The sequence below is a fragment of the Pholcus phalangioides genome, unplaced genomic scaffold (genome assembly GCF_987345545.1).
Source record: "Pholcus phalangioides strain wild (caught in Gottingen) unplaced genomic scaffold, Ppha-v1.0 ptg000015l_1, whole genome shotgun sequence".
In the NCBI taxonomy this organism is placed as follows: Eukaryota; Metazoa; Arthropoda; class Arachnida; order Araneae; family Pholcidae; genus Pholcus; species Pholcus phalangioides.
The window spans coordinates 62,315,960-62,339,243 of record NW_028301608.1 but is presented as its reverse complement, the minus strand read 5'-3'; the positions used below and the strand labels follow the sequence as shown (position 1 = coordinate 62,339,243).

Sequence of the window (23,284 nt, the reverse complement as noted above, 5' to 3'; positions counted from 1 at the left end):
AATCACATCCATTTTGGATCTGTTCGTGTATAGTAATTAATTAAATAAATTAATTCATTGCGTATCAAAGATTACTTCCCCCCCCCCTCGTCAATGAGAAAAAGAGCCACTTTTGAGGTTCTTTTGCATATCGACCCGTACGTTTGTTATCTTTGAAGTGTATCCAACCAGAGATTATCTACCGAGGAGCAAATTTGCGAAGAAAGAAAAAAAAAAAAAAAAGACATCACAATGTTATCGATTCTGATGATAATAAAAACGGCGACTCTTCTTCTGACCCAGAAATGTATTATTATTTTCTTCATTTATTGATAACGTGATAATGGCAAACAGAGATGCCCATTAGAATCACACATGTCAGTGTTTATTCCACTTTCGGGCCCCGGTCTCCTTCACACGTCAAATACCATCTTTCTGTGGTAAGTGCCCCCATTTCATATATTATCGAAGCGTTATCGTATCTGTCATTGAAATGATGCTCGTACATTTTCAGGCTGAATACTGCATATATGAGAGCATATAAGCTGATTTTACTTTGAAAAAAAAAATCATGAGAAATGAAATAATTTTTAATCATTATAATAACAATGGAATTTATTTCTAATAATTTCTCTGCGGTTGTCTTTAAAGTGATATCAATTGTAGCGCGCACATAAATCATATGACTTTCAATGGGGAGAGGCTCAGATTTTTTTTTTCCTAAATTCATAACGAATGGAATAAAAAAATAAACAGGATAGGTATGAAAGTTCATAAAATATTCTAAAAATTTACCAAGAAAATCAACTTATTGGCATAAAAAGTATGGGTTTGTTCTAAAGTATTTCTCTCATGGCGATACATGAAAAGCGACACACACACACACTCACACTGTGTATAATTGATGTTTATTACGATCCAAAAACTACCACATTTCAATATGAGTACTCTTTGTAGTGCGGGCATCACACATCTGAAAAAAATAAAGGTTTCTCTACAATTATTACATTCGGGAACGACGGTATCAGATTGTATTTCATTGTGCTCAGCAACTATACCTGCAAACAATCATGCCAAAATGCCAAACACCCCAATTCTAGATTCCGAGCAAAAAAAGGATCGCATTATTTCGTTGGCGTGTTGCGTCATCTACACTGTTTATGCCACGTTTCATGTGTTATGTTGATTTTTTTTAATGATACAACAGCGCTATCTATGAGTAAAATTTTGAACTATTTATTTCGATTTAAAAAAAAAACTTTCTACGCTGTGATGAATACTTTAAGACGATTCGAACTTTTTTATTTGTCGATTGATTTTTGAATTAACTTTTTATTTTATATTCCAGGGATTTTGTTTCTTAAATCCACTTATATATTAGTTGTCATTATATGTTACATGATTATCACTCGCGATAATCTCTTACAAATATAAAAACACATAAATAGAATAATAGCAATTCATTTCCAGATTATAATAACTATTATTAATTTTGATTAATGGGAGAAAACTATTACAGTGGAAACTCTCTCTCTCTCCTATAATGGACAACTCTACTAACGAACACTTTATTTTGAATTACAATCGGCGGGACTCAAAGTACTTTACATGCCATCAACGGATACTACTCGTTAGCGGACAAAATTTTCCAAGGGTGTCCGTTACCGAGAGGTTCTACTGTAAAATTCGATTTTGAGAGCTGAAAAATGCGTCATTTTAACAAAATCCCTTAACGCTAGTAAGACAACCGCTTTGTTATGTCAGTGTTTCTCAACCGCCGGGCCCTGACATCAGTCAAACCAGGCCGTGAGTGGTTCACCATTTCATTTTCACCCATTTATTTCCCATTAGTCGTGTGTATGACCTGGCCTTCCACTAGCAAAAAAAGAAATCAACCGGGCCGTGGGCGTCCAAAGGTTGAGAACCTTTTGTTCTTCTCCCTTTGTTATGTTCACCCTTATGAATGAAAAATACCGAAGTGAATGGATAAGGTGGATATGCTGCTCCATTTTGGTAGAAACGGCTAACTTTGCATTGTAATTTCTTCCAAAAATGTTCTACGTTTGAATAAACCGGCGTTTCTAAACCTAAGGACCAGTAAAATGTCTGAAACAATTCCACGGCCCACTTGTGTCTGGTATCGTGAGCCATTCCGGCATTTTCACCTGCTCCAAATTGTTTTATACATTTGTCCGTTTTTTTCAACAATGCTTATTTAAATTTGTTACGTTTACTAAAATCATGAATAAACAGCGCTTTCATAATTATTGTAATAACTATGGCTATAAATGAAAATATTCATCTTACTTATTTGTCAGGTTCAAAGTTTTTTTTTTGCAATTTTTCAGTGATTTTAACTGCAATTAGGTATTTTCCCGACTTATGGTAACGTTTTGGACGACAATTGCCGACGTCCCGTATTTCACCCATACCGTATATAATCTCCGTTTCCCCTTATTTTCCTCAATGAAATATGGCCATCTTTTCATTTGAATGTTTCTTTTTTTGTAAAATATATTTTTGTTTACAGCGATTTCTAGCAGCCGTTTACTTCCCAGTCTTCATCCATTTTGCAGCAATTAGCAAATTTTTCATAAATAACATCTTTTGGTTACAATCAGTGATATCCCATAATTAGGATAATGGGCGTAGATACGGGGGGGGGGGAGAGGGCACTGCCACCCTCCCGAGCGTCAAAGGTAGAGTCGTCTGGTCTAATGTATATGTGTGCATATCAATTGACATCATCATGTCCTCCCCCAGCAATAATGACTGTGCCGCCCCCTCCAGACTTTCAAGTCCATCTCCATCTATGTTTAAGATTGCAATATCCCTGATGGTGAACCCAAGTATGAAAGTACAATTAGCAATATCAAATACACAACAATTGAATAATATTACGTTCAGTCTAAAAATTGTCAAGTCCGCCTGCTGACCACCTACGCCATCGCCTCGGACCATAGCTTGAGAAACACTGGAACAACCCGCATTGCATGTCCGACAAAACCGAGTCTTGCCCTCAGGGCGATTTCAACGGCTTACAAAAGGCCTAGAGACAGCTGTATTTAAAAAAAAAGTAAAAAATGTTTTCGTTTTAGAAATAAAAAACCTCCTCAATCATAAATGACTCTTTTCGTGCTTATTTTAAGGAATTTTTAGTGTTTTTTTTTTGCCTGCTTTATATATATTTTAAAATTTTTACCGGTTTAATTATAACATTCCCCCCACCCCGTCACAAACATCTTTACTTGATGTTCACGAGTGACACGACAGATGGCGACACTTACAAACTTCGTATATCATATAATTTAGAAAAAATCCATTAATTCGTCGGTTTCGATTTCGAATTCTTTTTTGAAAACTATATAAAGAGAACAATTTGATTTGAAAGTATTCACACCAAGGGGGTAGAGGTTTGCTGACTTATTTCAGTTTTTTTTCTTCTTCTATCAAATCAGATATTACGTAGACCAGACCAGACCGGAATTAAAAGTCATTTGCCGATTCCCATCCCTTCGGGGGCTGATTTTCGACTTAAAATCTGGCTAGGAACGCTTATGTTATTACGTAGGGTTACTAGATTCAAAAACTGAGGAAGGAGGAGGCTTGACCTCTGGTAACGCACACTTTTCTAATTTTCCCAACGGATGGCACCAAGGCCGTCCCAAGTGCATCATGGGTCCCCGGGCCAAGGGATTTTTCTGAGGCCCCACCAAAAGCAAATTCTCAAAAATTTCAACTAGTTCTGATTATTGTGAGGCCCTCTCTTGAGGTCCCCACGCCGTGCCTGGGTGTGTCCATGCGTTAAAAACGGCACTGGATGGCACCGCTTGTACTAAAAAAAACACCACAATCACAATAATCTTCCCCAAATAAAACACAACCGCTGAAAAAAGAAAAAAATAGAACAGTAATGATACGTCTCGCCCCACTTAATAATGAATTGTTCACAGTCTGGTCAGATTTATTACTTTGCCTGAAGCAAGAGGTGAGGGGTTTTCTTCCACCCTCAGAAATTTTTTTCTACTTTCGGCAGCGTTTTTTTTTTAATTGTTATAGGCGGTTTAGTCATAGGAATCAGCATCGAGCATTTTGCATCCTATTTCTTTATTTTCTATTGGAAGAAGCAACACTCTCCCCACTTTAGTTTAAATGGCATTAGATGTTGGCGAGCAAACAATGGCATGTATTCTTAAAAGAGATGTTGCTGTTTTCTTCTTCCAGAGACTGCTTTTTTTCCCATTCTTATTACCCCGTGGACCAAGCTAACTTGCTTTTTTAATCATGGCGCGCAGTTAAAGAAGCATCTGTCCAGCTTGGAGGAAATTTCGGGTTCGCATATTCTAGGAATTTGGACGGCGATCGGTCAAAGCATATAAAATACTTAGGGGGAAATAAAAAACACAAGAGCTGTATACTGTATATTTCAGACGGGGTGGGGGGATAATGGAAACCGGAAAAGGGGGGGACAAAAGAGCAAATTTTCTAAAACGTAGGGGGACGTTTGAAATGACATCAAAAAAAGTACGTCTGTCAAACGCTATTTTGAAGTAGGAAAATAGTCGGTCAGGGGCCGCTCAAATATCACGTCAGCATATTTTTGCATTTTTGATTCCCCCCCCCCCCCCCACCGTTGTCAGCAAAATTTCGTCAGCTCTGCCCTGTACTTCCTAACGCATATTGGTGGGATCTGAGACGTACACGGGAGCATAGGAAGTCTCGTGCCCCCCCCCCCCTTCCCCCGCAATCGATCAGAAATTTATTTTTTAACGCAAAAAATATTTAAAAAATATTAATATTCCGGAAGAAAATACCTTTATTTGTTATTATAATCAATTTCTGTTAATTTCAATGCTATTTGAAGGCTAAGAACTCAAAATTGTTTTTACGAAATTCATTGCGACCCACCCTTTAAGTCATACATGGTAAACTCCTAGGCCAGCGGACCAAATGTGGCTCTGGAGATTATCAGATGTGGTCCGCCCCCCTCAAACCTTATTTTGTAAAAATGAACCAAGTCGCACATTTACAGATCTCTTAAGTAACCCGTGGTACAATTTCAGAGCATTTAAGTGGGCCGTGGCACATTTACAGATCACTTGAGTGACATGTGGCACAGTTTCAGAACTCTTAAGTGGTCCCCCACAGTGTGGTTCTACATCACTCAAGTTACCCGCGGAACATTCCCAGGTTACTTAAATGATCCGCGGCATAATTACGGATCACTTTAGTGGTGTGTGGCACAGAGCATTTAAGCGGTCCGGACAAATTTCCATATCATTTGGATCCGCGAAACATTTAGAGATCACTAAAGTGGCTCTGTAGGGGACTTATCAATAGGGGGAATGTTACTTCAAGTGCCCACAAACTAGCGAGAGGTTCTACTCGTTTCTGGCGCACCGAGAAAGATGCCATTACGTAAGTGTATTTCATATTTTCATAAAGGGTGGTTCATGACGTAAACATCATCTAAACCCCCCGCCCCTTGTCATCAAAAGTCAGCAAATCGGAAACCTGCGCCCATTCGATGCTGACGTCATACTTGAATCACCCCTTATAAGAATCAGATTTTTCACTTATAAAAAGAATGAAAAATTTTTTTTTTCTCCAAAAACCGCCACCGTATGTATCGATACGCTTATTGGTTGTCTTTTAAAAACCAAAAAGATATTTTGTAAAAGATAAAGTGAAGTTGATAAAAGATAAAATAAGGTTTATAGATAAGTGTTTTGTAAAAGATATTTTATCAAACTTTTATAGTGTAATCATAGCCTGAAACGCATTGTTTTGGAAACAGCGGTAACCAAAGTAAACATTCCGAAGGTCATCGTTGAGTCCCGCGAACGGGTGTAGGTCGATTGCGCCGAAGATGAACCGTTTTCGATAAGAAATAGGTCGATTGCGCCCACTCCAATTTCCAAACGACAGGTCGATTGCGCTCACCCACAATTTCTAAGAATTGCAGGTAAGCCCTCTTTATCTAAATCATTGTTAGGCCAGATTATTTTTTATTTGGACGGCAAGCGTCGGCAATTCCTCATACTCCTATTGTAATATGGCCCAATGTAGCATCACTGGTTGTCGGTTCCATCTGACCCAAGCATGGTACCGAAAAATTCAAGAATATGGCCTCAGTGGGGATTATAAAGATGCTAATTCTGTGGTGTTTGGTCAGAACATGTGATAACTCCAAAATCACATTTTTGAGATATGAGCATTTTCATTGCGATTTAAAAATCAAAAATAAAGCATACACACAAATAAAAATATCATACATCAGTATGTTGTTTAGCTGTACGTGCGTGTTTGCGCATTTATCTCACTTCTAATTATTTATAGTTAGCAAGACTTTTAGATCAAAAACCATTTTTTGGAGATATGTTCTGGCCAAACACCACAGAATTGTGAAAAATCTCAGTGGTAATAACTTTTATCTTTATCTACCTTGCTTTTTCTTTTTTTTGTGGCAAAAACTACGTTGTGCTTATATGCACTAATCATGTCTATAATAGACAGTGACACCCCCAATCAGCAGTTGGTAACTTCCCCCTCTTCCCGTCACCCACAAGAATAAAAATTAGACTGGGCGCGATCGACCTGTTGGGGGAATACATTGCAAGTCGAAACACTCCCATTTTCGGCGCAATCGACCGAGCCCCCCGCGAACCATTGGTGCCCGATAGTTTTTTAGCCCACTTCAAGCATTTGCTCCGCTCTGTCGGATTTTTAAAATGTCTATCGTTGATGTCGCGCTTTGTTTCGTATAAATGCAAAATTTTGGGGTGATCGGCAGGGCCGTCTTAAGAGTATTAGGGGCCCCGGGGCCAAGTGGTTTTTCGGATGCCCTACCTGGTAAATCCTAGATTTCAACTGGATCTCATTTTTGTAAGGCCCCTCTTCTTTTGAGGCTCCCGGGTGGGCCCATGCGTTAAGACGGCACTGGTGAATCACAAAATAGTGAATTTGTATAGAGAACATACACACAAGAAAATCTATTTTTTTTTGTACAGGGTGTCTAGTAAATAGAGATATAAACTTTAAGGAGAGGCAGAGAACAAAAAAAAATTATTGAGAATTGCATAGGAATCCATGTGTGGCCGGAAACGTCATCGTACGTCGCTAGGCGGCACTATTCAGGACAGCGTTGGAGGGGAAAATGTGACTTTTCCTCATTTTTTTTCCGTGCCAGCTCCCTGTTTGCATACCGTTGCATACTCTTCCTACGGCAACTGCCGCTCGAAATATGTGGAGAAATCAAATTACATATTTCCCTTCCAGCGCTGCAGGCGATGACTCAGGACGATGTGTCGGGAAAGCGAATTGTGTAAGTTCGTTGTATGGTCCCGTATATTACGGGACAGACAAATAAATTCTCTCATTTTTTTTTGATTCTTGGATCCTCTCCTGAGTGGGCGTAGACCTCTTCAGCTGCGAATGATTTTGAGGCAGATATTTTAATCTGCGAATGGAGCGGAGGCAGGCATCTTCAGCTGCTAATGAAGCCGAGGCAGATATCTTCAGTTGCTAATGAAGCCGAGGCAGATATCTTCAGTTGCTAATGAAGCCGAGGCAGATATCTTCAGATGCGAATAAAGTGGAGGCAGGCATTTTCAGATTCGAATGAAGTAAGGGCATACATCTTCAGCTGTGAATAAGTCGAGGCAGGCATCTTCAGCTGTGGATAAGTCGAGGCAGGCATCTTCAGCTGCTAATGAAGCCGAGGCATATATCTTCAGTTGCTAATGAAGTCGAGGCAGATATCTTCAGCTGCGAATAAAGTGGAGGCATATCCAGCCTCGAATAGAGCGAGTTAGGGATTTTCAGCTGCTAATGAAGCTAAGGCAGATGTCTTCAGCTGCAAATTGAGCCGTGACAGACATATTCAGTCATAACGAGTGTAAGTATAACCAATTATACGATGTATAACGATTAACGAATGTATATTGTACCCTACTACTAAACCAGACATGCACCTCGCCCATATTCCTCTGCAGAACTTCTAACGAATTGGTACATGTTGGAATGTGAGGGGGGTGTGTAGTGAACCTTCCGTGAAGTTTGTTTCTGTGTAATGTTTGTTATGTGTAGTGCTGCCATCTGCCATCAATCTTCCCAACTATGCATGAAATTTAATGATTAAATACTATACCGTTGTAGGCCTGTTGCTCTCGGCGAGACTTTTAAATGGTGAGATCGGCTCACATTTGTGCCTCGTAGTTGGGGACCACAGAGAGTATAATGTATCCTACGAAAGGGCGCCCCCAATCTCCCTCCCTATCTTTCAGAATTTTCTCAGGCACGACCGCGCCCATTGGGGCAATGAACTAAAATCACGTAAGTGGCAGAGCCTGGTCGTGATTGGTCTGTTCTGTTCTGAAAATGGAGTGAGTGCAGACTTCTTCAGTTTCGAATAAAGCGGACTTCAGCTGCGAATGGGGTGGATCCAGGGCGATTCGGGTCATCCCGTTTTTTATGAAACAGACAAAATTTTCATGACAGTGACGTGGTACCTAATGCTGGAGGAATGCCATAGCTCGTCCTGTCTTGAAAAATAAAGACAGATGTTCTGATCCTCAAAACTACCGCCCTGTATCATTGACCGATATTTCTTGTAAAATATTCGAAACCGGGAGCTGCATGATGGTGGCTTAAGCGAGGGTGCAGGGGTTGTGGTGCACCCGGGCGGCAGCTCAGACTTTAGTTAGACAAGAGCGAAAATAAAATAAAACAACTGACATCACGCAAAAAAAGACCCCTACAACAACCGCACAAACAAAAAATAAAACTAAAATTGACATCTAGCTTTTGAGCCATCCATACTTTGACGACGTAGATATTGAGAAAGCTTGAGGGAACCGTGACCGTAAAACCAGAAACAAGAATTTACTCTTTCACAACGGGCAAGTGTGCATTTTGGTGCACCCACTCAGTATTTTTTTCTGGAAGGTTCAAATAAAGGCAAAGGGGGAAAAATTCGGCTTCTTACTTGTGTGGCTCTGGAGCACCAGAAACGAATTTGAAATAAATTTCTTTATAAAAGTTGCAGCGTTGTAATTTGCCTTCACAGGATAAAAGAAGTGATGGTTCATCAGTAACAGCTGCAATCAGGATCAAGTTAACTGTCGCAATTTAAAATGGTACAGTATAACGACCCTGGAGAAGACCAAAATGGCAGGCAATTTCTTTAACAGCGGGACGTATGGTCACGAACATTTTGTATGTGAACAATGGTGTGCGGCTCTGTACTAAGGGTTTATAAAAAATGGGTAAAAAAAAGGTTATACCCATGACGCTAGGAATGTAGTTTTTTAACCTCCTTGGTTTATACCAGTGTTACCTGTACCGAAGCCCTGTCAGCCCCTCCCCCTCCAGGGTCGTCTTTAGGGGCGACACACGATTCTTTGCTACTCGACGCAGGTAGGCTTCAGCCACCCCTGAGATGTATGGTCCAAAAACTTCTTACATTTTCTATACATTTAGAGTTTGTACCTCCTAATCAATTTGGTTTTATTCCTGCGTGTGGTCGACGATCACTATTAATTCAATAACTATTATATCATGACTATTGGACGAACGCCCTTGTAAAAAAAAAAACCGAAATTGTTATTCTGTTTACCAATCTACAAAGCATCCGATGAAATGGACCGTTCTCTTCCGATAAGAAAGCTATTGACCTTGGGTATGCCAAAAAAAATTTACGGTATATTGCAGTCATATCCAGGGTCAAGAACTTTTCAGGTTCATGTCGAAGATTGCTTCTTTGGCAAAAATGCGTGTCTAGCGGGGTGGTGCAAGGCTCGGTGTTGAGTCCACTAATGTTTGTACCATTTTCGCATGATATTACTTTTTACACTCACCCAACTCCACTAGTACGATTTGCTGATGATGTTAAACTGTTCTTTCCCACGTCTGAACACCTAGAGATTAATTTCGTCAGCCAACGTCTCTACAACTGGACTGTGTAATCAATCGTCTTCCAATATCAGTAAATAAAAGTGGTATCGTGCACATATACGGACACCGAATGAATTCAAGCTATTGATGGCTGGCGAAGAACTTCAGAAGTTTACTTCCTACGCCAACTTGGGAATCACCATTTGTAATACTATACCTTGATTTGATCAGTTTCGACCTTCACTATTCGAATACTATAGTGTGTAAAACGAGATGCGCTTCTTATGTCTTACGAAAAGCCTATAGAAAATGTGACCCTAGTACACGCGTTCATACTGAGCAACTCAAGTGTTTATATTTTACTAGTATGTTTATTTTAGATCGGATATAAAGACCTCATGATATATTACAAAAAAAAAAAAGAAATTGTTAAACTATAACTATTTTTAAAACCATCTAGCTCAGTTAAGGATTTAGATCACTTGAGAGAACAAGATTAACGACTAATTAACGTCACATGATATTAGTGATGCTGATTCTGCTATAAGCGGCAACCATTCTAAAGAACTAAGAAACAATGGGCACAGCAAAGAAAGAATCGACGGAACGACGTCACAGGATGGGAATGATGCTGATGCTGCTACAAGCTGCAATCGTTATAGGACTTTCAAAACCCAAGGCGCATGTTTAGAACATATCAAGAAAGAAAAGGTCTCTGCTGTCCAGGTCGAGAAAGAGAAGAAAAAAACAGACTTTTCTTATACTTAATCCCGTGTGCGATTACAAAAATCGAGGTTCATGTTAAACAGAAAATAGTCACTAAATCCCGATCTTGTCTCAATCTCTCTGACACGAACACGCACTCACTTATTGCGCACACACACACACACACACACAAGAAACACAGTATTATCTTTAGCTTGTCCCATGAGCTCTAGAAGTCTCTAAAGTTAGTTTTTGAGCCGCGTTGATATATGGCATAAATGCCAAAAATCGGTATAAAAATTTTTTGATTCTGTTCTGTTCTGACGGCGTTCCCGGCCATGTGGTTCCTGCGCAATTCTCGAACCTTTTGATGTGATTCCCCCTTAAAGTTTATACCTCTGTTTATTGGGCACACTGTATAGATTTGATAAGTCTGGTGAGAACTTTTTTTATTTCCACCCTGGAAACGGGAAATATCGTCGTTTGTTTGGGATGAAGCGATTGCACAGTCGTTTTCGGTCAGACCTTGATTTCGTTGGCGAGAGAAAAGAACGAAAAAGAAAGTGATTTTCAGCTCTAAAATGACACCACGTGCAAGTTTGGCTCAATCGCTGTAGGTGAAGAGGAAAATAAAAACCGGGAGAGTATAATCGTTCGTACAAATAGTCAGATTCGAGGCTGAAGAGAGTAAACAATCACGTGCGAAAGCGTACGCCACTCTCATGACCGACGAGGGAATATCGCTCTAATGACCTCACTCTTCGCGTGTTTCGTCACTGTTTTATTACTATTATAATTAAATACAATAGGTCTATATATATATTTTTTATAAATTCATTTATACCTGCTGGTTTTTTACGGGACAAGGACACGTTGATTTCGCCACTGACGTTTTGTCTCGCGTGTCTGGTGTTGGTTGCGCTGTATCGTGCTTTCCGTCTCGGGAACTACTTCAGGTAATTTTTTATAATTTATTCTAATATTGTATAAAATTATTTTAAAATATCCGCAGGATTAATTTTGTCTTGTTAATTACAGTAAAACTTTAAATTTGAAGGTATCGCTCGCGATTGTACACGCGATAGAGGGAACATCAATCCGTGAAATTTGGTGCTTTTAGTCGCTCGTTTGTGTGTGAATGATTATTTTCAATCGGCTGTAACACCTGGATTTTCTCCATATACTGGGAGCATTAGAGAAGTGTCAAACTTTTTAAGGGATAAACATGTCTGGAACGCGTTGTTTGTGAATGGCGGTAAACATTCCAAAAAACTCCTGTTCAGGCCTATGAGCCAATGTTGCTCGACAGTTTTCTACCAATTTTGGCCATTTGCTCGGCTCTTATAAACTTTAAAAGTAGCTTATCGTTCATCTGCCCAGTTTCACATACAAAATTTGAACGACGATCAGTTTACAATTGTAGATTTTCAGAGAAAACGGTCGCGCAGACAAAATCAATTTTATAGCGATTCTAAATTCATGGGACAAATTTTGAAGATGTTTATATAAGGCATCTAATACAAGCATTTTTGATCGTAGAACATACGGACGAATAGCGATAGCAAAGGCGGAAGAGGGTGTTTTTAAGAGTGCACAACAGCAATTCAAAAGTAAATTTTTTTCGAAGTACTCTTTGTTAATCATTAAAGGATGTATATGCACCCTTGGATTGGTGTTTGTTTTTTTTATTGGTGCAAGGACCATCAAAGTTATACTGCGCCAAATAATAATTAATTGGTATAATGACTTGTGGTAGAATTTGCGTTACTCGGGTAGCACCATGTGGGGAAAGCCTATCGCATTACAATACCCTGCACCTTCTAATGATTGATTGCACTTACTGCAGCAAATCCGTCAGAAAAAAAATGCAATGTTTTTGATAAAGTGCTGTTGTGCACTTAGCAAAGGCGGTAGAGGGTGTATTTACAATTAGACCACACATTAAGACCAAAAATGCTTGCTTAGGCGTCATATATCGCATCTTAAAGTTTGTCCCATGAATTTAGAATATAATTTTTATTGCTCGTTTCACAATAGATTTATTTTTGGATTAAGTGATCAATTAATCTGCATTTCTATACTCTGTTGATACGCTTTTAGTGAGCTGTTAGTTTCATCTGCGACACCCCGATATAAGAGTTTAGGTTTTTTTCGACTTTCTAATTTAATTTCAACAAATTTTTAGACGAGGGTTTGTTCTTTGTTTTAAATGTTTCTAGGGTGAGGAATAGCTTTTGCTTATCTGATATCGCAACTAAACACCAATTGTCAGACGCTGTTCTTCAGTCAAGAGAATTATTGTTCGCTGAAATTTGATTCGACCTTGAAGAATTAATCCAGGAGTTCTTACCTTTTTTTTTTTTAGTGCCGACCTAAACCAACATGATCAGCTTCTCAATCCATGGGGGGACTGTTTTGTTTTTTAAAGTTAGTGAAACCAGTGAATCAATAAGTACATTTGCAACAGGACTGAAAGTGGACTCCGAATCCCCGCCGCATCAAATTTGCGTCGTGACCCATAGCGCATCTGGCTGTGAGCGGGTTTTTACGACCCATTCATTGCAGGGATGGGTCGTACAAACCCGCATGCTCAGAGGGTGGACTGGCAGTATAAATTCACTGGGGGGGGGGGGTGCATAAGATCTCGGCTTAGGTGCCCGGACCCATCTCTGTACCCTAAGCGAATCGAGTTTAGGTAGTGTCACAACTCTCGGGAATCCCTGGCCGTTAGTGGATTTTAAACGACCCTGGTTTGGGTCGCGACCAGTAGGTTAAGAACCCTTGAACTAAGCGTTTTAAAGTCTCGTTCTATTTTTGTAAATGCCTCCCAATGAAAATTTTGCTGCAAAAAAAATTTTAATTATATTTTTGAATATATGCATCTCGTGTCTTGGTGGGGGGTCCGCCTTTATCAGAAGCAGGGCTGAGACAAGCGCAGGAAGGGGGCACGCTTGCCCTTTCCAGACGATTTAAAATTAATATTTCTTCATCCATGTCCGAGTTTCAAAAAATGATTCTGGCTTTGGCCGGTTAATTCACGAAGTGGCTGGAGATCTCTGCCTAAAGTTCGATGTGCTGATGTAAGATGGTCCGGTCGTCGCAAAATCGGTTTTTCTCCCTATCACCGTTTGATATATGGCTATACATATCTGTATTGGATTAGCTTGATGTGACTAGAAAATTTTAGCGAAAAAACTGAAATTTTTCTGTGAAATTTAAGAATTTCCGCATCGTGACTGTGGTTTGATGGGTTGCCGTAGCTAACGTGGATATAATTATTACGAAAAAATACGCCACCTCGGCGTATGTGTCTTGTTATCAAACTTTGGCCAGGGATTTCCGGCCACTTCGCGAACTGGCTGACCAAAGCCCGAAATTCGGGCATTTACCGAATCGATTAGCTAACTGACCAATTTCGGGCTTTGGCAGTAACATATATAAATGGCCCTAATGTACTTTATTGTCCGTTGTGCTCGGTTCGTGTTCTTGCCGGTGCTGTCATGTCTGCCTATTTTGAAGTGAATATAATAAATGCTTGCACGTTTTTAAAACTATTACTGAGGATTTGTCAAATACTGGCATTGAAATCAATTGCGTTTTAGAGAAATTCATTTAAAAACTGCTTACCGATTTTGATTTTCATCGCATATTTTCTAATAGGAATCTGTATGATCCATTGGGTAGGTACAACAATAAATATGAATGAATGATCCATCACACACGCACGATAATGTTTTATCTCGTAACAGGCTTGCGTCTCTAATTTTATTTTTTAAAACTTTCCCGGTATATAGATCATGGGTTTCTACAGCACCATGAGGTACCGCGTTCTCAGGATCCTGCGTCACACCATTGATTTCGCAACAGCGCTGGTTTGTGGTTTCGTCTACGGTAAGCCTACGCCTATACCAAGAGCTTCAAGTGCCTTGCTGTGCGAACCAGCGACCAAACTGGCGGAGAGGATCAGAAAGAGACAGGTAATGCAAAGAACAATTATACTGTATTTATTCTATGTCATCTCATTTGTAATACATCTCTAAAAAAAAGCGCGTGTACAGTGCACCGCAAAAATTTAGACACCAGTTGAGATCACACAGTATCTGAACTACTAACTGCAAACCACAAATTACTTGCCACTGAATTAGGGCCAACATGTACTGTATTTGCAAAGTAATAAAATTGGACTATACATTTTATAGAGAACAATGACGAGAGAAACAAAAATGGCATATAAACAATCGACGCAGAAGTTTAAATCAGCTTTTTAATGTTTTAATTTGCTGAAAATTTGACTAATGTCCCTTAATCTGTTAGTTTACGCAGGTTTCAACCGAAGAAATTAAGTTTTGAATTATCTGCGGCTCAAAACTATGCCAATAACTCGAAAAGAAAGCTCTAAAATTCTTCTACAGGTGAATACTATCGATTATTTCCATAAACCTCGACAAAATTACTCAATAGGTTTGAAATCGGGGAGCCACGTGATGCCAAGTCAAAAACTTCAATATTTTACGCATTAAGTTAGGCTTTCTCATGAATTGTTATATGCACGATCTACTTATGACTACCTGCCTGCATTATCTTGCTGAAATTCCCACTGGAGACCAGATAGTTTCACCAGATGGTAATAGAGATCATGTTCTAGTGTCTGTATGTAATGCTGAGCATTTTGGCAACCTCTAACAGAGGCTATAGATACCTGCCGAAACCATCAGTGAACCACCACCTTGTCTAAGATTACAGCCCGTGGCTCCTCGCGCAAATGGTGCAAATATTGCTCTCATTTACCTGGTGCATCTAGGTTCCACTTCTCATCGCTGAAAATAACTGAATACCATTTGTGTCCATATTGACTTGCGAAATACTACCGTACCTATTTCTCGTATACGTGTACGAATCCTAATTTATTTAGTGTCCAGACGAGCTTCTAAATTGCCGTGCAGTCATCATTTGCGTAGATCCCAGTCTTTGGATGCTTCTGCCATCTTTCTTTTATCTGAAACGGGTAGCCTTCCTGATCGGCGTTGAGCACTATATATACCACCTCCATTACTCGGAAAATAGATTTTGGAACGTTGTGAGAGAACTGCAATTTCTGAAACAGTCTACCCTTCCGATTTTAACTTCTATATTATATTTACTTTTTAAGAACGGCTACCTAGAGCTCGCTGCATCTCGAATAAATGTTATCTTGTGGAGACCATAAATACTAAACGGTGGTGACGTAATTAGTACCGAATTTGTATATTTCGGTGACCAATCGCAAAAATTCTTTATTGGGTCTAAACTTTCGCAAATACGAATTTCACTTTTCGCAAAACTTTTTTTTATTACGAATTGAGCACTGTTTTTAGTATTCAAATGTTTGAATATCACGTACTTCTCGAAAAATACTAATCTTCATCATTCAATAATTCGGCTTTTCAATTTTGGTTAATTTCATAAGTGTCTAAACTTTTTCGGTGTACTGTGTATAATAATATACAAAATTTTTAGGTGAAGTCTGTTCATATCGTGGAGGCTTTCATATCCAGAATCAAGCTAATCCAGCCTATAATCAATCCAGTGGTCGAATACAGATTCGAGGAAAGTTTGGAAGACGCTCGCAAAGTCGATGCCTTGATCGAATCTGGAGCGAAGTCCGAAGAGGAATTGAGGAAATCTACTCCATTGTTGGGCATTCCTTTCAGTGTAAAGGAACATATCAGTGTTAAAGGTAGTCCCTCTTGATTCATATAAATGATTATATCGAGGGTGTTCAGAAGCAAATCAGTGTAAGGCTGCGGTTATAGTAGAGCGAAGAGGCTAAGCTGTAAGAGAATTGCGACTAGAAACAAAAATGCGTAGGGGTGGAGGAAGAGACTAAGTATATAGTAAAGAGAAGGAGGATAGAAAATTATATACATAGCCGGAGGGGTTCTGAAATGTAAAAGGGTGTAGTGATGCCTCTACAGAAGAGGGAGAGAAGAAAGAAAACTGATCAATCCAATCAGCAGATAGCGAAAATTTCCACCTCGAGAACGAACACCGTTGTTCCAATCCCGCACCTCGTTGAGTGCTTTTCTCTTCCTCTCGAGTATGTGAGGTGCAGAACAAAACAATTCAATTGCTTTCGTCGCTAATTATGCACTTCCGTAGCTCGTGTTCCGCTTTATAAGCGAGTTTTCTGAAAATGACTTGGGTACTGCAAGTGACTCTTCATTGTTAAAATTTTCAGTTGCCAAAGCATTCAAGTCGCTGTCTTTATATTGAAACAGCAGATGGCACCACCTTAAACTGACCACGGAATAAAAATATCCCAATCTTATTTTTTTTTACTTGCACTAAATGTTTATTGACTTGCACTGATTGCCTTCTGAGCCCTCCATACGTAGGACTAGGATGTATGACTTCGCATATATATTTTTTTTGTTAGAGCATTTTTCACGATTTTCAAACTTATTTTCTATGCACTTCTGAATTTTTAATGAACTATTTTTTTTTCCTCTGCCAGATCCCATTTTCTACTCCTAACTCTTTTACGATCACGGACCAAATATTTCGCCCGAACACCAGGGGAAGAAATTCGATTCAGTTCTGTTTCTTTCCTCTCGCCTTACCATCACGAAGCTTTATTGTAACACTATGAACCGAAGTCGTTTCTTTCCCTCCGTTTTTCCTTTATACTCCTGTTAGTGAATCTTCCCGCGTATAAGGTAACTTTCTACTATATGCCATGTAATACTATGCATACTGTTATATATATTGTATCGTTTTCCTTTTCTATCCCTTCCTGTTTCCAACGCGTGTGGTTAGGTTAGAACAAGGTTACCAGATTTATCGCTGATAAGTCAAATATAGATCAGATTTGTTGTCAGAAGCCTGTATGTGAAGGGGTTAAAATGCCCCTGAGGAATTCACAACGGATTGATGAGTGTCTGAATGTGCCGTGTACCTAACATGAAGTTTGTTTCTGAGGAATGAGCGTTGTTTAAAGAAGTGCTGCCATCTTCCGAAATCGGAAGCAAATAACTCTGCAGGTTATTTTGCCTTTTGTATGTATTATACGTGAATTTTAAATGTTGCAGGTTTGATTGTCTATACCTACCCTCTAGTACATACCAACCGCACATGCAACTCCATAACCATTCCTTTGCTATTTGTGAATTAGAACTTTTTCAATGCATACAATTTGTTTGCAATTACCTTTGTCAAGCAACACTCACGAAATGAATTTGAAGTATTTAGCCCCCCCCCCCCTCTCAATCTACGTTACTTGCTACAATCAATGTACAGTCGTTCTAATTTTGAGGGAGTGGCTACTAGGAAATCTTAAAGACAAGACTAGCGTGCATCCAGGTCTACTCCTGTATTTTCGTCTGTTTCAATGCCAATTCCTTAATTGTTATTTAATTATTTGATAAAATATTCAGATGTCCCGGGTACGAATTTCTATCTGAATTCCAACTGTCCTCACAGGAACTAAGAAAGCAAACTTGTTTCTGAACTGAAGAGCATATATTTAAATTAGTTATCAAAAATCGATAGACAGTTTTAACTTTTCTCGTTTTTTAGGGCAAAAATGCATTTTTAGCAGTTTTTGTTTTAGTTCATGGGGGGGGGAATCCTAAGTAGGTATTCTGTTCCATAGTGTTTGATGTGTGTATCTAAAGTGTATTGTGTGTATCTAAAGTGTATTGTGTGTATCTAAAGTGTATTGTGTGTATCTAAAGTGTATTGTGTGTATCTAATAAGCGTATTCACCGACAGGCATGAGATGCACGTCGGGCATGGTAGCGCTCAAAGACAACAAGTCGAACGATGATGCAGAGGTGGTTCGATTGATGAGAAAAGCTGGCGGAATACCGATTGTCACGACGAACGTTCCTGAATTATGTATGTGGTGGGAATCTTCCAACAACGTTTACGGAATAACTTCCAATCCTTACGATACCAGGAGGACTTGCGGTGGGAGTTCCGGTAAGAGAAGAAACAGAAATCTACAATGTGTAAATTTAAATAAAATAAGCAGTTGAGAAGACAGTTTTATTTTTCATTCGCAGGTGGTGAAGGTGCCTTAATAGGTTCAGCGGGTTCCGTAATTGGGATAGGCAGTGATATAGCTGGTAGCATCAGACTTCCAGCTACCATGAATGGAATATTCGGCCATAAACCATCATCTGGTAAGTATCCACGTCGATATTTTTGAGTTATTCTGTGAAATCCCATTTCACTTTTTTATCATAAGAATAAAACTCGTTAAAATACAACTCAAATTTTCTTAGGCGTCGTATCGCGAGTTGGCGTGGTCTCTATATTGAACAATGATGTCCAGATGTTTTCTACGATGGGCCCGATGTGCAGATATGCCGCGGATTTGCTGCCTCTGATGAAAATCATGACTCAGAACAATCCGAGACTAAGACTTGACACTCCGGTATTCCATAAAGTTCATGAAACATGATTAGATCTACAAAAAAAATCCATTTTTTGAAGATCAACTTGAATCGATAAATGCTTTAAATGCCTATTATTATATATACTAAAAATCAATAATTGATATCTTTTGCAGGTTAATTTTGAACAGTTGAAGATATATTATGCCGAAGAGCTTCCAGACTGTCCTTTAGCATCCCCTGTGAAGCCAGCAGTGAAGAAGGCTCTGGAAATGGTAAATTCTTAATCTCTATATAAAATTTTGGTGATGCCCTTAACTCCCAGGCTATACTTCACAGGTGTACAGCTGTATACCAGTCTGTAGGAGGGTAGATGTATGTAATTTTTCGACGACTTATGACATTGATTAAAAAAATTTTCAAACGTATATACAGGGTGATTATAAAAAAACTATCCCGACATATGGGCCCCTAACTATCATACCATTCACAGAAACTGAATGAAATTTTGGCATAAAGTATTGTGAGGTATGCGCTCAAGAATGATATGGAAAACAAGTGTCACTAACAGTTACGGTTACAGTGAGAAAATTTCGAAAATATCAAATGGCAACACCAAGTTTTTTGTATTGGAATGTGATCTCCATTGTGAAAAACCCTAAATAGCGTTCGAACGGCAACTGTGATATGAAAATCACCGCCGGTAGATAGGCCAAAAGTGAGGACAACCAATAAGGACAGAGAATCAGCATAAAATAAAGCATTTTATTGTGTTTCACAAATTTTCCACATGACCTTGTGGAGGACTAATCAGGCTGGGATCTCAGCCGAAGAAACGGTGTGACGAATGAAACGAACATTAATGCTCTGGTGCACGGCAAAGTCCTTTTTACTTGCCTAGCTCCGGGGATTTTCGTGCTACAGGTGCCATTCCAACGCTATTTAGTGTTTTTCAGTATGGAGATCATTCCAATACAAAAAACTTGGTGTTGCCATTTGATATTTTCGAAATTTTCTCACTGTAACCGTAACTGTTAGTGACACTGTTGTTTTCCATATCATTCTTGAGCGCATACATCAAAATACCTTATGCCAAAATTTCATTCAGTTTCTGTGAATGGTATGATAGTTAGGGGGCCCTATGTCGGGATAGTTTTTTTATAATCACCCCGTACTTAACGTATATTTAACCCTCGGTGTGTTTACGCATTTAATTCGTTGCTGAAGTCTGTGTAAACCGAAACAATTTCACCTATAGGAATTAAAATGAGAACCCGTTGCTGGGACTCCGAAAATATCTGAATTTTCACAACAAAGCTTCTGTGCATAATGGTAAAACCAATGAAAATCGTTAAGCTTACACTGAAAAAATAACCATAGGTATGAAACAGATAAATATTATGACGGCCATGTTCGTTTTCAGCTATAATCTTGGTGGCGAAGCCATCAAAATTTCTTCCGCCAAATTCATGGTTCTGTACACTTGCTGCCAAGCTTTGTCAATAAGAATTATGCAATGTAGGGTTTTAAAATGTTTTCAGAATTCTTCAAGTGTTCAGTGAATTCTACACCACAAAATATTAATGCATCTTTTTGAAAAACTTTTGCGTATACGGCTTAAAATTACCCGTTGATCAATGGAGTAGAGAAGTCAGAATTTGTGGGGGGGGGGGGGGAAGCTTCCCCTCTGAAATTTAATTATTCAACCAACTCTTATGTCAGATAAACGAATAAAAAAAAAAATCTGCATGTGGCCGGACATTTAAAATGTGTTTTTCGGGATTTCTTTTTAGCTCGTTTTGCATGTTTGTAAGGCTTGCTTTTCGCTGCCTTGCGTGTTCGTAAACAACTAGTTGGGAAATCGAACCATTTTGTGATGTTCATAAACCTTGGTACATGTACGTACCTGTATCGTACTCCCGACCAGGACCGTGCTGTTTGAGTTACATAGCACCGACTAATAAAGTTTAAACTCGGGCACATACTATTAAAAGGAACGACGTACGGGGCGTAGGTCCTGGTCGCTAAATAAATGAGAGCGTACGTCGTGTGAGTTAAGGGTATTCATTAACCCCTTATGTTTGTAATGCAGTGGTTCTCAAACTTTTGTCACCCGCGTTTCCCTTACCCTAGTCAGTCTATCCACGGCTTCGAAGAATATCTTAACAAAGAGCACCGAACACACCAGCTCGCTGCGACGCCTCCGATAAAGGTTGGCGAAGCACATTTTGAGAACCACTGTTGTAATCCTTCGGGAAGAAAACTAAATTGGTAATTTTTTTTTTTCGATTTAATTCTTCCCGCAGGCACTCGACCACTTTAAAAACACTCACGGAATCGAGCCAATAAAGATCAGTCCTAAAGGATTGGGTAATGCTTTCCACTTGTGGAACCACGTGGTCGGAGAAGCGAAACCACCTCCTTTCAACGAGGCGCTGGCTCTTTGCAAGGGAAAGATTAACGTGCCCTTCGAGTTGGTGAAATGGCTGTTCAGGAGGTCCAACTACACCATCCACGCACTGTTCTTCGCTTTTATGGATAGTTACTTGCTGCCGAAGGATTCGCGCACTCGACAGAAGGCTCTGAAACAATTCCAGGACCTCAAGGCGGAATTCGATGGTATACTCGGAGAGAACTGCGTCTTCCTGTTTCCGACGCAACCGGAACCTGCTCCGTTCCGACACGAGACCATGGCCAAATTCTGGAATTTGGGCTACACTTGCATATTCAATATTCTGCTATATCCTTCGACGCACGTGCCCATGATCTTGAGTGACGGCTTGCCAGTCGGGATTCAGTGCGCTGCCAACTTGTACAACGACTATCTGACGATCGCTGTCGCTAGGGAACTTGAAAGTGCTTTCGGTGGGTGGAAATCTCTTCAGCTCCGCACGTAGATACGTTAATTCTGCCGAGATCGAGTTGGTTCCATTAACCTAGTTCTGTCTTCCAAACTAATATACAAGTTTGTTTCAATGTGGAATTCGAGGAAAGAACTTTCTGATGTTTGATAACCACCAAAAAAGTTGTACAGATAAGTGATCTATGGATTCGTTTCATCAGGCATGTTAATAGTCATCAATGAAGCCTCATCTCTTCAAAGCGTTTCCTTGTTGGCGAAAGCGGGCTTTCAAAGACAACTTTCAATGTAATTTTATCGCGTGATTTAATGTTGAATATCACTGCCATGTAAAAAGTTTTTTTAAATTTTAATAAAGTTTTTCGTTCTGCAGTCGGAGTTTCGTAAATAGTTTTCGCTTTAGTTTGAAAATTATTTTACAATTACAGAAATTTCAAAGAAGATACTTCTAAACTTTTTTTTTTTGTATACGACACTTTCAAAACAACTACCATAAAATGAGCCAACGGGTGTATTTTGCAGTAACATGGTCGTCGTCGTTCAAAAGTTTTACTTGTGAGTAGTTCGAAATTTCACGCATACATGATGGCACTGTACCCCCTTTTAATTTTGTGAAAATTGCCTAGTCTTTATCGAGACTATATCAGCAAAAATTTATGGAGTGGAGTTTAGCATTGTTTGTGTGCCTTATAGCTCGAGCAAGTAACTAGAAAGGGGGAAAGTAACGCTCCAAGTGACGTCTAATTTCTTAAAAACAAGACTGGATGTGATACTGACGTCACACTTCGCTCAAAGATGGTGGATATGTGTCGGCCTAGGGCATAGTTTCCAGAACTGTTTCATCGCTCCCAACTCAAGCGAACCCATACGATCATATGCTATACCCGTAGCTTCTATTGCTCCCCTGGAACTAGAACTCCTTAATACACAGTATATGAAGGCGTCTTACCTGGAACCATTCCATCTCCCAGTTTCGGAAATACTGGCCTAGGGTTTCAAGTAACTCGAGCTATATTAGTTCTATAGGGTCCGAAGGTGTCATCCTTGAAAGGATTATTGATCTCGCCCAGCAACACAAACGATTAAAAACATTTTAAACCGATGTCTTCATGTTTTATTTCGGTTAACAATATTGCATACAGTGCCATTTACCGCTGGTGGTGAGTTTTTGAACTTTTTTTTTTTGCAAAAAATTGAATTCCATGACCTCCTCTGTAAACTATTACCAAGTTTGATAACATTTTGTCCAGTAGTTTTCATTTTATGGTCATTTCAAAGAACTTTAATCTTTCTCATGAATGTTATAATTTCCATATATCATTTTTAAAGTCATTTCAAAATAACTATCAATTAAGAAAAAAAAAAGTTGCTTGGCTTTTCTCGGGTTGGGTCTCAGACCCAGTCGGATACAAATACAATCTAACACCGTTATAGCGGTATATATAATCTCGTTTTAACGAACAATTTTCTA

General features: G+C 39.3%; 1 protein-coding gene across 2 annotated transcripts; it reads left to right on the top strand.

Moving 5' to 3' along the window:
• The first annotated feature begins 216 nt into the window (after positions 1 to 216).
• Positions 217 to 22,185, top strand: LOC149076425 (fatty-acid amide hydrolase 2-B-like). 2 transcript variants are annotated; one of them, XM_089243985.1, is made up of 8 exons: positions 217 to 419; positions 14,373 to 14,555; positions 16,075 to 16,294; positions 18,328 to 18,537; positions 18,621 to 18,740; positions 18,843 to 18,994; positions 19,130 to 19,228; positions 21,260 to 22,185. In XM_089243985.1, the coding sequence occupies exons 1-8, from the start codon at positions 336 to 338 to the stop codon at positions 21,848 to 21,850; spliced, it is 1,659 nt and encodes a 552-aa protein (XP_089100111.1). In that variant the 5' UTR covers positions 217 to 335; the 3' UTR covers positions 21,851 to 22,185. The 2 variants fall into 2 exon arrangements, with proteins under 2 accessions (XP_089100111.1, XP_089100112.1); XM_089243986.1 differs by lacking the exon at positions 217 to 419 and adding an exon at positions 11,239 to 11,534.
• The last annotated feature ends 1,099 nt before the right edge of the window (positions 22,186 to 23,284 follow it).